The sequence below is a fragment of the Mobula birostris genome, unplaced genomic scaffold (genome assembly GCF_030028105.1).
Source record: "Mobula birostris isolate sMobBir1 unplaced genomic scaffold, sMobBir1.hap1 scaffold_1630, whole genome shotgun sequence".
Taxonomy (NCBI): domain Eukaryota; kingdom Metazoa; phylum Chordata; class Chondrichthyes; order Myliobatiformes; family Myliobatidae; genus Mobula; species Mobula birostris.
Window position 1 is genome coordinate 730 of NW_027274672.1, and position 16,509 is coordinate 17,238.

At 55.9% G+C, this 16,509-nt stretch overlaps 1 protein-coding gene across 1 annotated transcript in view; it reads left to right on the forward strand.

The window, feature by feature from the left end:
• The first annotated feature begins 1,561 nt into the window (after positions 1-1,561).
• Positions 1,562-16,509, forward strand: part of LOC140192544 (basal cell adhesion molecule-like) — a 67,746-nt gene continuing 52,798 nt past the window's right edge. Inside the window, exon 1 of the mRNA XM_072250107.1 lies at positions 1,562-1,815. Within this exon, the coding sequence (XP_072106208.1) occupies positions 1,770-1,815 (46 nt within the window). The 5' untranslated portion in view covers positions 1,562-1,769. The remainder of the gene's footprint in view (positions 1,816-16,509) is intronic.

The following is a 16,509-nucleotide window of genomic DNA, read 5'->3' on the forward strand; positions in this document are numbered from 1 at the left end:
CATGTGTGATGAGTTCATTGTGGGTGTCCATGTGTGATGAGTTCATTGTGTGAGTATTTGTGGGTGTCCATGTGCGATGAGTTCATTGTGTGAGTATTTGTGGGTGTCCATGTGTGATGAGTTCATTGTGTGAGTATTTGTGGGTGTCCGTGTGTGATGAGTTCATTGTGGGTGCCCATGTGTGATGAGTTCATTGTGTGAGTATTTGTGGGTGTCCATCTGTGATGAGTTCATTGTGTGAATATTTGTGGGTGTCCATGTGTGATGAGTTAATTGTGTGAGTATTTGTGAGTGTCCGTGTGTGATGAGTTCATTGTGGGTGTCCGTGTGTGATGAATTCATTGTGTGAGTACTTGTGGGTGTCTGTGTGTGATGAGTTCATTGTGTATTTGTGGGTGTCCGTGTGTGATGAGTTCATTGTGTGAATATTTGTGGGTGTCCATGTGTGATGAGTTCATTGTGTGAGTATTTGTGGGTGTCCATGTGTTATAAGTTCATTGTGTGAGTATTTGTGGGTGTCCGTGTGTGATGAATTCATTTTGTGAGTATTTGTGGGTGTCCGTGTGTGGTGAGTTGTGGGTGCATGTGTGCAAATAATTCACTGTGAGTGTGAACATTCATATGAGTGATATTGGAGAATGAGCATGTATGTATCTGTGACTTGTAGGCATGTGAGTGCAATGTGAATCAGCATGTGATGTACATGTATGTGTAATGATGTGTGTATACAATGGTGTGTACATGTGATTTACACATGGACGGATGATCTGTTTATAGAATGTGCTATGTCTGTAGGCTGAGTGAATTTGTGGTGCACTTCCTTCTCTCCCTCCCCTGCTCCTTCCCACAATCTCTTCTTCTAACTCCCATGCTCGACAGCCCTCACCCTAATCTACTCCTCTCCCCTTCCCAGCCCCTCCCTCCCCAATCTCTCCATCATCTTCCCTCCCTCTCTCACCTCCTCCTCTCTCCCAGTCCCCACCCCCTAGACTTCCCTTCTCTCATCCACCCACTCTTCCTGTCCTCTTTCTCATTCCACCGTCTCTCATCATCCTACCCCTGTCTTTCTCCATCACTCCACACCCTACCATCTCACTCCCCATCACCCCTTCTTTCTCTCCCCATCCTTCCTCTTTTCCTCTGCGATCCTTCCCTCCCATTGCTCTCCCTTCACCCCCTTCTTTCTCTCCCACCATCCCTTCTCCCTCTTTCCCCAGCTTCCTATCTTCCTTGGTCCCTTCTATGTCTTCCCATCATCCCTCTCTCCCTCCTCCAGCCATACTTCTCCCCCTCTTCCCAGCCTATCTCCCTCCCCACCCTCCCTTCACCCCTTTTTTCTCTCCCCACTCCCTTCTCCCTCTCCCCAACTCTCCCATCTCCCTTCTCTCTCCCCACCCTCCCTCTCCCCCACCCCTTTCGCTCTTCCCACTCTTCTCTCCCACCGCCTTCGCTTTCTCCCCACCCTTCCTCCTCTCCCTCTCTCCGTCCCCCTTCGCTTTCGTCCCGCCCTCCTCCCCCCCCTCCCGGGGCGGGAATTACAGTTGCAGACGGTGTCCGCTGTATCTGTAACTAGGGGCTCGGGGCTGCATCTGCCGCCTGTCGTGTGATGTGGGCGCGTAAGGAATACACGCCCCCCAGTGCTGGGCTCCTTTGATGTGAAGGCGGAGGGTGCGCTTTCGGGTCCTCCCCTTCTCTCGGCCGAGGGCTGGCACTTGCGAACGTCACGGCGAGCGGGCAGTGCGGCCGAGGCGGCGGAACTTGCGGGCGCGATGGCTCTGCTGACGGACATCCTCCTGCTGCTATCGGCGGCCGCAGGTAAGGGAGGGCAAAGTCCTCTCTCCTCAACCCCCCACCCAGGCAACACCCCTCACCCCACGCAGGCTAGGAGCGCGGACAACACTGCTAAAGTTGCAAGTTTAGCGGCGATCTGGGCAGGTGTTCGGAGCCCGCACTTCATTAAATTTTCGTCACTGCTGCGGTTCCCACACCGCCTACCTCCGTCCGTCCCTCCGCTCTCACCCTCGCTATATCCCACATTCCTTCTTTCTCCCTTTCTCATTTTCTCTAACTCTTCGTTCTCTCCCCCTCTTTCTTTCACTGCCGCTTTCCTTCTCTCCTCTCCCCTCCCTCCCTCCCCTCCTTCATTCCCTCTTCCTTTCTCGCTCCACCGTCCCTTTCTCTCTTTCCTCTCACTCCCGCAGGATCGCACTCCCGAGGGAATGCCAGCCAGTTCTCTCACCGCAGCAGACATCAATAACACCCAAACTTCTGGTGCGTCTCACTCCCCACTCCCCGCGCCAGCATTCATCTTTCTCTCTCACTCACTCACACACACTCTATCTCTCTTCTCTCTCTCTCTCTCTCACTCACTCACACACTCTCTCTCTTCTCTCTCTCTGTCTCTCTCTCACACACACACACACACACACAAAAGACACTGCTTTCTCTCAAACTGCTAGGCTCGCTATTTAAACCGTAGGTACCTTTACATCGAGATGACCATCTCTCTTTCTCGTTCACCACCTTCTCTCTTTCCTTACATTCTCCTCTTCCTTTTCTTCTGAACCCTCCCAGTCACTCCCTCGTCTCCATCTCGCATTCAATCCTTTTCTCTCCTCCGATTTCCCCTCCTTTACCGTCTCTCTGGTTCCAGTTTTCTCATTCTCTCCACTGTACTCCCTTCCTTTTCACTCTCACTGTCCACCTGACCCCATCCCGCCCCGTCCCCGGCAGCTTTCTCTCTCCTCACGCTGTCCTACCCCTCTATCTTCCACCTATATTCTCTGTGTGGAGAATGTTGGTTTACTCTACGGAGAGTAGAACATTAACCCCGTGCTGAGTGACCATTAACTGTCTCTCACTCTCGCTGCTGCCTGACCCGCAGTGTGTTTCTGGTTTCTGTATCCTCTCTTCTGTCCCTACCTAAATCTTTCCCTTCACACCTCTCCTATAACTGCCCAACTCCTCCTGCTCCCTCCCACTGCTCTTGCCAGTCTTCTCTCACTCTACATTCTGCGATCTCTTCGCTGGACGCAATCCAGATATTCCATTTAATTCATTAAAGTTCGTGCTCCTGCAGAAATTCTTGCTGTCTCATTCTCCTTGCGTCTGACCACCCCTTCCACCCCCTCACACTCACTTTTCCTCTCCTTTCCTCTCTTGTTTTGTCCCTCCAGTGCCCCTACCCTACCCTGTCCTCTGCGGTATCAATTATCTCTAATACCCCTGCCGCCTCTCAACTTGCCTACACTTCTGCACCTGTCTGCTCCTTTGTCTCTCTCTCTCTCCCTTCCCCTTTCTCTCCTCTCTCCTTTCTTTCACCCTGTCCATCACTTTCATTCCATCTCTATCCCTCTTCTCTCTCATTCCAACTCTCTCCTCCCTCTCTTCATCCTTCTCTTTCTCTCATACGCACACACACGCGCGTTCTCTTCCACCATTGTTTGCAGACCGTCTCCCTGAGTTGACAGCTACCCAGCTGTTGCGTGAGGCTAGTGCAGGGGGATTGGTTATGACGGGGAGGGGTGAGTGTGGGGGAGAGGTTGGCGCTGGAAGGGTGAAAGGTCTGTTACATTCCCGAGACGAGTTGTGAGACTCAGCTCCCTGTGGGGACTGGGCAGGTTTGCCAAGAGTGGGATTCCGCACATTCCTGGGATAAGACTCTCCGCGCAAGAGATAGGACACAGGCCAGGAGGGTGGGGGAGGGTGGGAGGCTGGAGTGACTGTGTCGACTGTTGTTCCGTGTGAGCGGGAAGCTTTGTTCCAGAGGCGGTGATGATTAATCGAAGTGCGAGGTGCAGAGTTTCATCAAATGCTCAACATGTTACCACAGCTCTGCATTCCCCAAGCACAGGCCTGTTATTAAACACACCTCCTCTCCTAACGGCGCCCCTCCTCCTTAGGATTTGCAGGTGACGTGGGGGTGGGGGATGGGTGAGGGGGTGAACGGACAAACAGTAATTACACAGGGCGATGGGACACTCTCAAAGGTTCCCCTTCCCGGACGGAAGAGCAGTCTACTCAGGAAGACAGCGGAGGGATGGGGGCGGGGGGGCGGTTTCGTGAGCTTGCTGTCTGTATATTGCTGTTGTAAAGGGTACAGGTGAGTCACACCTGGAGCAGAGGGAGCAGTCTTTATTTCAGAAAAGGCAGACGGGGGTTGGCCCAGCACAGATTCACCCACTACTAGCCAGGAGTCCAGAAAAAGTGGTCACCTGAAAATGAGGTGCACACAGATTACTCATTGTGGTACAGAACCGGTGGTAACAGGCTGACACAAATACACCAGGGTTCTGTACCAGAGAAGACAGGTCTATCAGTGAGGACAGGTCAAACACAGTAAAACACCAGGGCTCAGTACTGTTGGCGATGGTGCAGTCACACTAAACCATGATGTTCAGTACCATTAGCGCTGAGTCTGTCACTGTAACACTGAGGTACAGTGATGGTGGGACAGGCCTGTCTCTGTAACACTGAGGTAACAGCGCCGGTGGGACAGGTCTATCTCTGTAACACTGAGGTACAGTGCCAGTGGGACGGGTCTGTCACTGTAACACTGAGGTACAGTGCCAGTGGAAGAGTCTGTCTCTGTAACACTGAGGTACAGTGCCGGTGGGAGGGGTCTGTCACTGTAACACTGAGGTACAGTGCCGGTGGGACGAGTCTGTCACTGTAACACTGAGGTACAGTGCCGGTGGGACGGGTCTGTCACTGTAACACTGAGGTACAGTGCCGGTGGGACGGGTCTGTCACTGTAACACTGAGGTACAGTGCCGGTGGGACGGGTCTGTCACTGTAACACTGAGGTACAGTGCCGGTGGGACGAGTCTGTCTCAGTAACACTGAGGTACAGTGACGGTGGGGTGGGTCTGTCACCGTAACACTGAGGTACAGTGCCGGTGGGACAGGCCTGTCACTGTAACACTGAGGTACAGGGCCGGTGGGACGGGTCTGTCACTGTAACACTGAGGTACAGTGCCGGTGGGACGGGTCTATCTCTGTAACACTGAGGTACAGTGCCGGTGGGACGAGTCTGTCTCTGTAACACTGAGGTACAGTGCCGGTGGGACGGGTCCTTCACTGTAACACTGAGGTACAGTGCCGGTGGGATGGGTCTGTCTCTGTAACACTGAGGTACAGTGCCGGTGGGACGGGTCTATCTCCGTAACACTGAGGTACAGTGCCGGTGGGACGAGATGTCACTGTAACACTGAGGTACAGTGATGGTGGGACGGGTCTGTCACCGTAACACTGAGGTACAGTGCCGGTGGGACGGGCTGTCTCTGTAACACTGAGGTACAGTGCCGGTGGGATGGGTCTATCTCCGTAACACTGAGGTACAGTGCCGGTGGGACAGGTCTATCTCAGTAACACTGAGGTACAGTGCCGGTGGGATGAGTCTGTCTCAATAACACCGACATACAGTGCCGGTGCGACGAGTCTGTCTCTGTAACATTGAGATCAAGTGCCGGTGGGACGCGTCTGTCACTGTAACACTGAGATCAAGTGCCAGTGGGATGGGTCTGTCTCTGTAACACTGAGGTACAGTGCCGGTGGGACGGGTCTGTCACTGTAACACTCAGGTACAGTGCTGGTGAGATGAGTCTGTCACTGTAACACTGAGGAACAGTGACGGTGGGATGGGTCTGTCACCGTAACACTGAGGTACAGTGCCGGTGGGACAGGTCTGTCACTGTAACACTGAGGGACAGTGCTGGTGGGACGGGTCTGAATCAGTAACACTGAGGTACAGTACCGGTGGGATGGGCCTGTCACTGTAACACTGAGGTACAGTGCCGGTGGGACGGGTCTGTCTCTGTAACACTGAGGTACAGTGCCGGTGGGATGGGTCTGTCACTGTAACACTGAGGTGCAGTGCCGGTGGGACAGTCTATATCTGTAACACTGAGGTACAGTGCCGGTGGGACGGGCCTGTCTCTGTAACACTGACATATAGTGCCTGTGATACGAGTCTGTCTCTGTAACACTGAGATCTAGTGCCGGTGGGACGGGTCTGTCACTGTAACACTGATGTACAGTGCCGGTGGGACGGGTCTGTCACTGTAACACTGAGGTACAGTGCCGGTGGGACGATATGTCACTGTAACACTGAGGTACAGTGCCGGTGGGACGGGTCTGTCACTGTAACACAGAGGTACAGTGCCGGTGGGACGGGCCTGTCTCTGTAACACTCAGGTACAGTGCCGGTGGGACGGGTCTATCTCTGTAACACTGAGGTACAGTGCCGGTGGGACGGGTCTGTCACTGTAACACAGAGGTACAGTGCCGGTGGGACGGGCCTGTCTCTGTAACACAGAGGTACAGTGCCGGTGGGATGGGCCTGTCACTGTAACACGGAGCTACAGTGCCGGTGTGACGGGTCCGTCAATGTAACACAGAGGTACAGTGCCGGTGGGACGGGTCTGTCTCAGTAACACAGAGGTACAGTGCCTTTGCGACAGGTCTGTCTCTGTAACACTGAGGTACAGTGCCGGTGGGACGGGTCTGTCTCTGTAACAATGAGGTACAGTGCCGGTGGGACGGGCCTGTCACTGTAACACTGAGGTACAGTGCTGGTGGGAAGAGTCTGTCACTGTAACACTGATGTACAATGCCGGTAGGACGGGTCTGTCTCCGTAACACAGAGGTACAGTGCCGGTGGGTCGAGTCTGTCACTGTAACACTGAGGTACAGTGTAGTTGGGACGGGTCTATCTCTGTAACACAGATGTACAGTGCCGGTGGGACGGGTCCGTCACTGTAACACTGAGGTACAGTGCCGGTGGGTCGGGTCTATCTCTGTAACAGTGAGCTACAGTGCCGGTGGGACGAGTCTGTCACTGTGACACTGATGTACAGTGCCGGTGGGACGAGTCTGTCTCTGTAGCACTAAGTTACAGTGACGGTGGGACGGGACTGTCACTGTAACACTGAGGTACAGTGACGGTGGGACGGGTCTGTCTCTGTAACACTGAGGTACAGTGCCGCTGGGATGGGTCTGTCTCAGTAACACCAACGTACAGTGCCTTTGGGATGGTTCTGTCACTGTAACACTGAGGTACAGTGCCGGTGGGACGGGTCTGTCACTGTAACACTGAGGTACAGTGCCGGTGGGACGGGCCTGTCTCTGTAGCACAGCGGTATAGTGCCGGTGGGACGGGCCTGTCCCTGTAACACTGAGGTACAGTGCCGGTGGGACGAGTCTGTCACTGTAACACTGAGGTACAGTGACGGTGGGACGGGCCTGTCTCTGTAACACTGAGGTACAGTGCTGGTGGGACGGGCCTGTCTCTGTAACACTGATGTACAGTGACGGTGGGACGTGCCTGTCACTGTAACACTGATGTACAGTGACGGTGGGACGGGCTGTCACTGTAACACTGAGGTACAGTGCCGGTGGGAGGGGTCTCTCAGTGTTACACTGAGGTACAGTGCCGGTGGGACGCATCTGTCACTGTAACACTGAGGTACAGTGCTGGTGGGACGGGTCTGTCTCAGTAACACCGACGTACTGTGCCTTTGGGACGGGTCTGTCACTGTAACACTGAGGTACAGTGCCGGTGGGACGGGCCTGTCACTGTAACACTGAGGTACAGTGCCGGTGGGATGGGTCTGTCACTGTAACACTGAGGTACAGTGCTGGTGGGACGAGTCTGTCTCTGTAACACTGAGGTACAGTGCCGGTGGGACGGGCCTGTCTCTGTAACACTGAGGTACAGTGCCGGTGGGACGGGTCTATCTCTGTAACACTGAGGTACAGTGCCGGTGGGACGGGTCTATCTCTGTAACACTGATGTACAGTGACGGTGGGACGTGCCTGTCACTGTAACACTGATGTACAGTGACGGTGGGACGGGCTGTCACTGTAACACTGAGGTACAGTGCCGGTGGGAGGGGTCTCTCAGTGTTACACTGAGGTACAGTGCCGGTGGGACGCATCTGTCACTGTAACACTGAGGTACAGTGCTGGTGGGACGGGTCTGTCTCAGTAACACCGACGTACTGTGCCTTTGGGACGGGTCTGTCACTGTAACACTGAGGTACAGTGCCGGTGGGACGGGCCTGTCACTGTAACACTGAGGTACAGTGCCGGTGGGATGGGTCTGTCACTGTAACACTGAGGTACAGTGCTGGTGGGACGAGTCTGTCTCTGTAACACTGAGGTACAGTGCCGGTGGGACGGGCCTGTCTCTGTAACACTGAGGTACAGTGCCGGTGGGACGGGTCTATCTCTGTAACACTGAGGTACAGTGCCGGTGGGACGGGTCTATCTCTGTAACACTGAGGTACAGTGCCGCTGGGACGAGCCTCTCTCTGTAACACTTTTTTTTTTTTTTTTTTTAGAAAATTCTTTATTACAAATGTCGGTGCTATATAATATTTACAAACCCAGTGAATAACACATTTACTACACTACAAACAGACAATACATGTTAAACCAATATATTGCCATCCTCATCAATGATGGCATTTACACCCCGCGGAGCCCAACGGTCCCGGAACATCTCGACGGTCGCCGTGGACTGTGCGTGTTCCTTTTCAATGTTCACCCGGGCTCGAACATACCCCCTAAACATAGCCAGGCAGTCCGCCCGGGGAGAACCTCCTGCCACCCTTTTCCAGGAGCCACGGATGGCAATTTTCGCCAGCCCCAGGAGCAAGTTGACAAGGACATCCTCATCCCTCTGTGCCCCCCTCCTTACTGGATGACCATATATGAATAGGGTGGGACTGAAATGCAACCAGAAGGCGAGAAGCAGCCCACACAAATACACGAAAAGGGGCTGCAGCCTCACACACTCCACGTACATATGGTACACGGTCTCCTCCAGCCCGCAGAAGTGACACGCGGCTGGGAGATCCGTGTACAAACTAAAGAACTTATTGCAGGGCACCGCTTTATGCAGCACCCTCCAGCCGAGATCCCCAAGGTGCATGGGAAGGACTCTCTTGTAGAGGGACTTCCACTGGGGACCCCCCTCACCTCCAGGTGGAAAGACCGACCGCCATGGCGTGTCGGGACGGTGGACAAATGCTAGGAAGTGGAGGGTGTGGAGCAGCAGCCCATAAAGGTACCTCCTGCCTGCATCCCTGAATGGGATTGTGGGTGTCGATGAAAGACGGCTCAAGTTGTGTGGATTTGTCTCTCGGGTAAGGCTGCGGGGCCTGGGCCCGACGAGCAGCTCAGCCCGAGTCGTTCCACACACCTGAGCCGCACTGACATCCGTTGAGACAGGGCAAGGGTCGGCCAGGACCCCGCCCTCTGCCAGAGGAGGGGATTCCCGGCCTGAGGCAACCATGTTCCAGACTCTCAGTAGGTCCTGATAGAAGCCGGGCAGCCTCTGCAAAGCAGCACGGCTAACGCCCGCCGGTGGTAGCTGCATATCTTCGGCAAGACAGCAGCCCCTCCGGAGGAAGAAAGTCGCCACCTGGGAGGGTGCTCGGCGTACAGGAATCTCTGCAGCGTCCTGAGGCGGAGAGCCGCCAGTCGTGTGCGTACACACACCAGCGACTGTCCGCCCTCTCCTTCTGGGAGACTCAGAACCACTGCAGAGACCCAGTGCTTCCTGTTTCCCCAGAAGAAGTCCACTAGCTTCCTCTGCATTCTTGCGACAAAAGGGGCAGGGGGGGCCAAGGTGACCATCCGGTACCACAACATGGAGGCCACCAGCTGGTTCATGACCACCACCCTGCCTCGATAGGAAAGCACCCTGAGAAGGCCTGACCAGCGCCCTAGCCGGGCCATGACCTTTGTCTCCAGGTCCTGCCAGTTCGCCAGCCAGGTCTCCCCAGAAGGACTCAGGTAGACTCCCAGATAGAGAAGATGTCTGGTGCTCCACTCAAAAGCTCTCATCTCCTCCGGCAGGGAGTCCACCTGCCACTGGCCTACTAAGAGTCTGGAACATTTCGCCCAGTTGATCCTTGCGGAGGATGCCGCCGAGAAAACATCTTGGCACTCGCGCATCCTCCGCAGGTCACAGGGGTCTGTCATCATGAGGAGTACGTCATCGGCGTAGGCCGAGAGGACGACCCCCATGTCCGGTTCGCGCAGAACCAGACCTGTCAGCCTTCGCCGAAGAAGGCCGAGGAATGGCTCGACACAGATCGCATACAGTTGACCGGACATGGGGCACCCTTGACGCACTCCTCTTCGGAAGTGGATAGGTCCTGTCAATGATCCATTAATTTTAACTAGGCACTCTGCGGCAGAGTACAGGAGCCGAACTCGGGCCACAAAGTGTGGTCCGAGCCCAAAAGCCTGCAGGGTGCCCACCAGGAAACTGTGGTCCACCCGGTCAAAAGCCTTCTCCTGGTCAAGAGAAAGAAACGCTGCCGGGGTCCCAGTCTCCTGGAGTAGGTGGATCAGGTCCCGTACTAGGTGGACATTGTCCTGGATGGAGCGGCCCGGGACTGTATAAGATTGGTCAGGATGGACCACCTGTCCAATTATCGAACCCAGACGGTTGGCCATTGCCCGGGCGAAGATCTTGTAGTCCACGCACAAGAGGGAGACCGGCCGCCAGTTCTTTAGCAGGCGGAGGTCTCCCTTCTTGGGCAGTAGGACCACAACAGCTCTCCGCCATGAGAGGGGCATTTCTCCGGTGGCTAGGCTCTCCCCTAGGACAAGGCTGTAATCATCCCCCAGGACATCCCAAAAAGCCTGATAAAACTCAACACTCAGTCCATCCAAACCAGGGGACTTGCCCCTCCGGAGTTGCCGAAGGGCAGTGGACAGCTCCTCCCGAGTCAGGGGGGCATCCAGACGCACTGCGTCCTCTGGGCTGACCTTCGGCAAATCCTCCCAGACCTCATTACACGCCTCCGCATTTGACGGATCAGGCGAGAATAAGGACCGATAGAATGAACGGACCTCGTTGTTAATTCCATCAAGGTCCGTGATGGAGGAGCCATCGGCAGCCAGCAGCTCCACTAGCTGCTTTTGAACTCCCCGCCACCTTTCCAACGAGTAGAAGAAGGGTGAGCCACGGTCCAAATCCTGCAGCATTTGGATCCGTGACCTCACGTACGCACCTCGGGACTGCTGGAGCTGCAGGTTCCTTAGTGCGTCCTTCTTCTCCTGGTATTCCTGCCACAGCTGTTGGTCTCCAGCGGTCGGACCGAGGCGGGACTCCAGGTCAAGCAACGCTCTCTCAAGCCGCTCAACCTCAGAGCTCCGCCTCTTTGTCGACCCCCTAGTGTACTCCCGACATAAAAACCGGATGTGGGCTTTGCCCACATCCCACCATAGCCGTAGGGAGCAGAACTCTCTCCGCCTCTCCTTCCAGGAGACCCAGAAAGCTTGGAACGAATCCCGGAATCGGCTGTCCTCCAGCAGCCGGTTGTTAAAATGCCAATACCCGGATCCCACCCGAGGGTGTAGTGGAATAAATTCCATCCACACAAGGTGATGATCCGAGCACGACACCGGCCGCATGGAGGACGCCGACACGCGGGAGACGTAGGCCCGAGAGATGTAAATGCGGTCTATCCTGGAACCTCCTTCTCTAGACCTTCTCGAGAAGGCGCTAGAGTTGGGGTGAAGATGCCGCCAGCTGTCCACCAAGTCAAAGGAGCCGACTAGCTCCTTTAACTTTTTTGCCGATGCTGGGTCGCGTTGGAGGCCCGAACGGTCCTCCGCCTCGAGGGTACAATTGAAATCTCCCCCGAGGATGACGCAATCCCCAGGATCGATGGAGCTCAGCAGGGTGGACAGCTGGCAGAATAGGCGCGTCTGCATCACACCGCGCCTGGGAGCATACACATTGATAAAATGCAATGGTACGCCATCCAGGCGCACAACCAGGTGGAGCAGACGGCTGGGCACAACGTCCTGGACTCTTTCAATTACTGGCTGGAAGGTCGGGGCCAACAGGATCGCCACCCCGCTAGAAATGGAGCTGAGGTGGCTCATGTAGACCCCGCCCTGCCACTCCAGGAGCCAAGCAGACTCGTCCCCAGGGATGGTATGGGTTTCCTGCAGGAAACTCACCGTATACCGCCCATCCCTGAGGGCTGAGAGATTGTTATGCCTGCGAAGAGGACCCCTGCTGCCGTTTACGTTGAGACTAGCTATGGTAAGCTTCATGGCGGGAGCACACTAGGGCTCAGCAGCTGTGCCCATTTCGGTGAGAGCGGAGGCGCCCTCCACCACACTGTCCGGAAAGAAAGCAAGGTTACTTTTTGCCTTCCGGGCTCGAGCGGTACCAGCGACACCCTGTGACCCACCATCCCCCGTAGGAGCGAGGCTGCTTCTCCCTCTAATGTCCCTTACTAGGTCATCTAGGAAAGATTTTAGTTGCCGTCTGTCGTTCCCCGCCACCGCATTCCTCTTTCCCTTTCCCTTTCGTCCGAGGATGACTCGCAGGGACCTCACCAGCCTCGGCATGCTGGGCCAGCGTAGCGAGGCTAGTTGAGGCCGGTGCTTGGCACCCTCAGAGGTGAGAATAAAATGCTTAATTTCCTCTACAGGTATCAATGGGGACTTCTCAGGAGGGGTGAGGACGTCCATTATTTCACTATCGAAAGAGTCCCCCTCCAACCCGTCACTGCAGACAGAATCTCCATCGGCCTCCCCGCATGTTCCAAAAGATGGCTGCGCTTGTGACCCATACCGCGCAGCGGGCACCTCGCTCTTACCTGCCCGCTCCACCGTCGCATCAGCCTCATCCACATTTGCGACAGTGGAGGGACAATCCCCAGGGACTCCCTGCAAGTCATTAATTGCTGGGGTCGACGTGCACAGAAAAACGCCCTCCCCAGGGGGCAGGCATAGAGGGGAACCCGGCACCTTTGGTCCAAGGGATTCACAAGCAGCCTGGTGCTGAGAATGAGAGAGCTTTGTCTCGTCTCCTCTTACATTATTCGGTACACTGGCCTCCAGAGAGGCGCTGACTTGTAGGTCCTGGGTGGAGGCCTCCAGGGCTGCCCCATTTGTGCAAACAGGGCTATCACAAGCTATTTGCACAACCACACCATCTTCCCCAGGACTGGTGGCTACATCTGGGGACTCAGGTTTAGAACCAACCCCTACCCGGATTCCCACCCCTTCCTGGGACTCCTCCGCATCTACATCCCCTGCCCTCTTGCGGGAACATTCCCTTCTCCTCTTCATACCGGAGGAGCACACAGGTGCAGGCTGCACCGATGGGGCGACACTCTCTGTTTCCATCGCCCCGTCTGCTTGCGCACCTCCCCGAGCCCCACGCTCCACTTCAGGCGAAATGGGCGTGAGCTCTGCAGCCTCAAAGGCCCGCTTCTTACTGTGTTTGGATTTCCCCTTTGCCTTCTTACTCCGCACAGACTCCACCCCGTCCCCCACCTGAACCACAGGGAGAGGAGCAGGGACCGACCCAACCGTAGGAGTAGGGGTAGGGGTAGGGGCAGGGGCAGGGTGAGGGGCTGGGGCAGGATCACGGGCGGGGGCAGGGTCAGATGCAGGTGCAGACGCACGCGCAGGAGTAGGATCAGGGGCAGAGGTAGCTGGGGCACTGGTGCCCGAAATGGGCTCCCTCGGGTTCCGGGCGGCAGGACAGTCCCTCCGAAAGTGCCCCACCCCCCTGCACGCATGGCACCGCGGTCGCTCGGAGCTCCAGTACACCTGATAATCCACTCCCTCGTGCCGGACAGTAAACCGGCCCTCAACATCATCCTCCCTTTCCAGCTGCATGAATACCTGACGCCGGAAAGAGATTACGGTGCGGAGGGTGCGTCTCTTAAATTTGTGTCGGATGGCAGTGATCTCCGACCTTACTTGCCCTAAACGGGCCAGTGGGGGTAGCAAGTCCTCATTTGGAATGAAAGGCTTAACATGCCCAAGCACGATACGTTGCGTGGGGGCCGTCACCAGCTCCATAGGTAAAAAGATGTTGTCTACCGTGACTCCCCTGCTTAGGGCCCGGTGCACTAGCTCTTCATTCGCCAGATAAAACACCGCCTTTCCGAACTCCTTCTCGGTGGCCAGAATACCACCTTTCCCAACAAGGTCCTCCATTGCCTCCGTACACTTTTCTAGTGTCATTCCAGGGCGCAAAATACATTGCACCCCACGTTCCACCTTCACCGACCGAAAAAAGGCGTTGTCCGAGGCCGGGGAGGCAGCCGCCCTTGCGTAACTCCCCGAAGGCCCGCGACTCCCTGGAGACCGGTCCGGCATGCTGGCGCTCTTTCCAGTCCGAGAATCCTACAGCGGTGCCGGTTAGAAGTCCTGGAACGAGTCGAATAACTGGCCGGGAAAGTTTGCAGTCGACAGTTCCTCGCTGGCTCGACGCCAGGAAAGGCTCCGTCGGACTTGCAGAGACCCAGGCCGGGAGACGCCGAAACGTCCTTCCAGATGCTTCGGCACCAACACCGGACGAAAATCAGGAAAACAATGGAGGAGGAAACGTTGCCCCGATGTCAATGGGGGGGAACGACGGCATTTGCCTCCGGTTTTGGAGCGAACCGGCTTCCTGGCGAGTTGCCAGCGGCCGCAGCTGGGAGCTCGCAGTTAGCAGCCGCCAACAAACCCAGCCCAAACCGGCAGTAAAACTGCACACCGAGTTTCCACACCAGCGCCGTCACTCACTCGGTTGTCCAAGAGACTTTTAGAGCCACCTCCAAAGTATTCCACGAACTTTATCCAGTAGTTTTGCCTCGATTTCTCCCAGCTCAGTCTCCCTGTCTCTGTAACACTGAGGTACAGTGCCGGTGGGACGGGCCTGTCACTATAAAACTGAGGTACTGTGAGGTTGGGCGCGTCTGTCACTGTAACACTGAGGTACAGTGCCGGTACGACGAGTCTGTCACTGTAACACTGAGGTACAGTGCCGGTGGGACGGATCTGTCACTGTAACACTGACGTACAGTGCCGGTGGGACGTGCCTGTCTCTGTAACACTGAGGTACAGTGCCGGTGGGACGGGCCTGTCACTGTAACACTGAGGTTCAGTGCCGGTGGGACGGGTCTGTCTCTGTAACACTGAGGTACAGTGCCGGTGGGACGAGTCTGTCACTGTAACACTGAGGTACAGTGATGGTGGGACAGGTCTATCTCTGTAACACTGAGGTACAGTGCTGGTGGGACGGGCCTGTCACTGTAACACTGAGGTACAGTGCCGGTGGGACGGGCCTGTCACTGTAACACTGAGGTTCAGTGCCGGTGGGACGGGCGTGTCTCTGTAACACTGAGGTACAGTGCCGGTGGGACGGGCCTGTCACTGTAACACTGAGGTTCAGTGCCGGTGGGACGGGCCTGTCCCTGTAACAGTGAAGTACAGTGCCGGTGGGACGAGTCTGTCACTGTAACACTGAAGTACAGTGCCGGTGGGACGAGTCTGTCTCTGTAGCACTAAGTTACAGTGACGGTGGGACGGGACTGTCACTGTAACACTGAGGTACAGTGCTGGTGGGACGGGTCTGTCACTATAAAACTGAGGTACTGTGAGGGTGGGACGCGTCTGTCACTGTAACACTGAGGTACAGTGCCGGTGGGACGGGTCTGTCTCAGTAACACTGAGGTACAGTGCCGGTGGGACGGGGCTGTCTCTGTAACACTGAGGTACAGTGCCGGTGGGACGAGTCTGTCACTGTAACACTGAGGCACAGTGCCGGTGGGACGGGTCTGTCTCAGTAACACCAATGTACAGTGCCTTTGGGATGGGTCTGTCACTGTAACACTGAGGTACAGTGCCGGTGGGACGAGTCTGTCTCTGTAACACTGAGGTACAGTGCCGGTGGGACGGGTCTGTCACTATAAAACTGAGTTACTGTGAGGGTGGGAGGCGTCTGTCACTGTAACACTGAGGTTCAGTGCCGGTGGGACGGGCCTGTCTCTGTAACACTGAGGTACAGTGCCGGTGGGACGAGTCTGTCTCTGTAACACTGAGGTACAGTGCCGGTGGGACGGGTCTGTCACTATAAAACTGAGTTACTGTGAGGGTGGGAGGCGTCTGTCACTGTAACACTGAGGTTCAGTGCCGGTGGGACGGGCCTGTCTCTGTAACACTGAGGTACAGTGCCGGTGGGATGGGCCTGTCACTGTAACACTGAGGTTCAGTGCCGGTGGGACGGGCCTGTCTCTGTAACACTGAGGTACAGTGGGGGTGGGACGAGTCTGTCTCTGCAACACTTAGGTACAGTACCGGTGGGCCGGGTCTGTCTCTGTAACACTGAGGTACAGTGCCGGTAGGACGAGTCTGTCACTGTAACACTGAGGTACAGTGCCGGTGGGACGGGTCTGTCACTATAAAACTGAGGTACTGTGAGGGTGGGACGCGTCAGTCACTGTAACACTGAGGTACAGTGCCGGTGGGACGAGTCTGTCTCTGTAGCACTGAGGTACAGTGCCGGTGGGACGGGCCTGTCACTGTAACACTGAGGTTCAGTGCCGGTGGGATGGGCCTGTCCCTGTAACACTGAAGTACAGTGCCGGTGGGACGAGTCTGTCACTGTAACACTGAAGTACAGTGCCGGTGGGATGAGTCTGTCTCTGTAGCACTAAGTTACAGTGACGGTGGGACGGGACTGTCACTGTA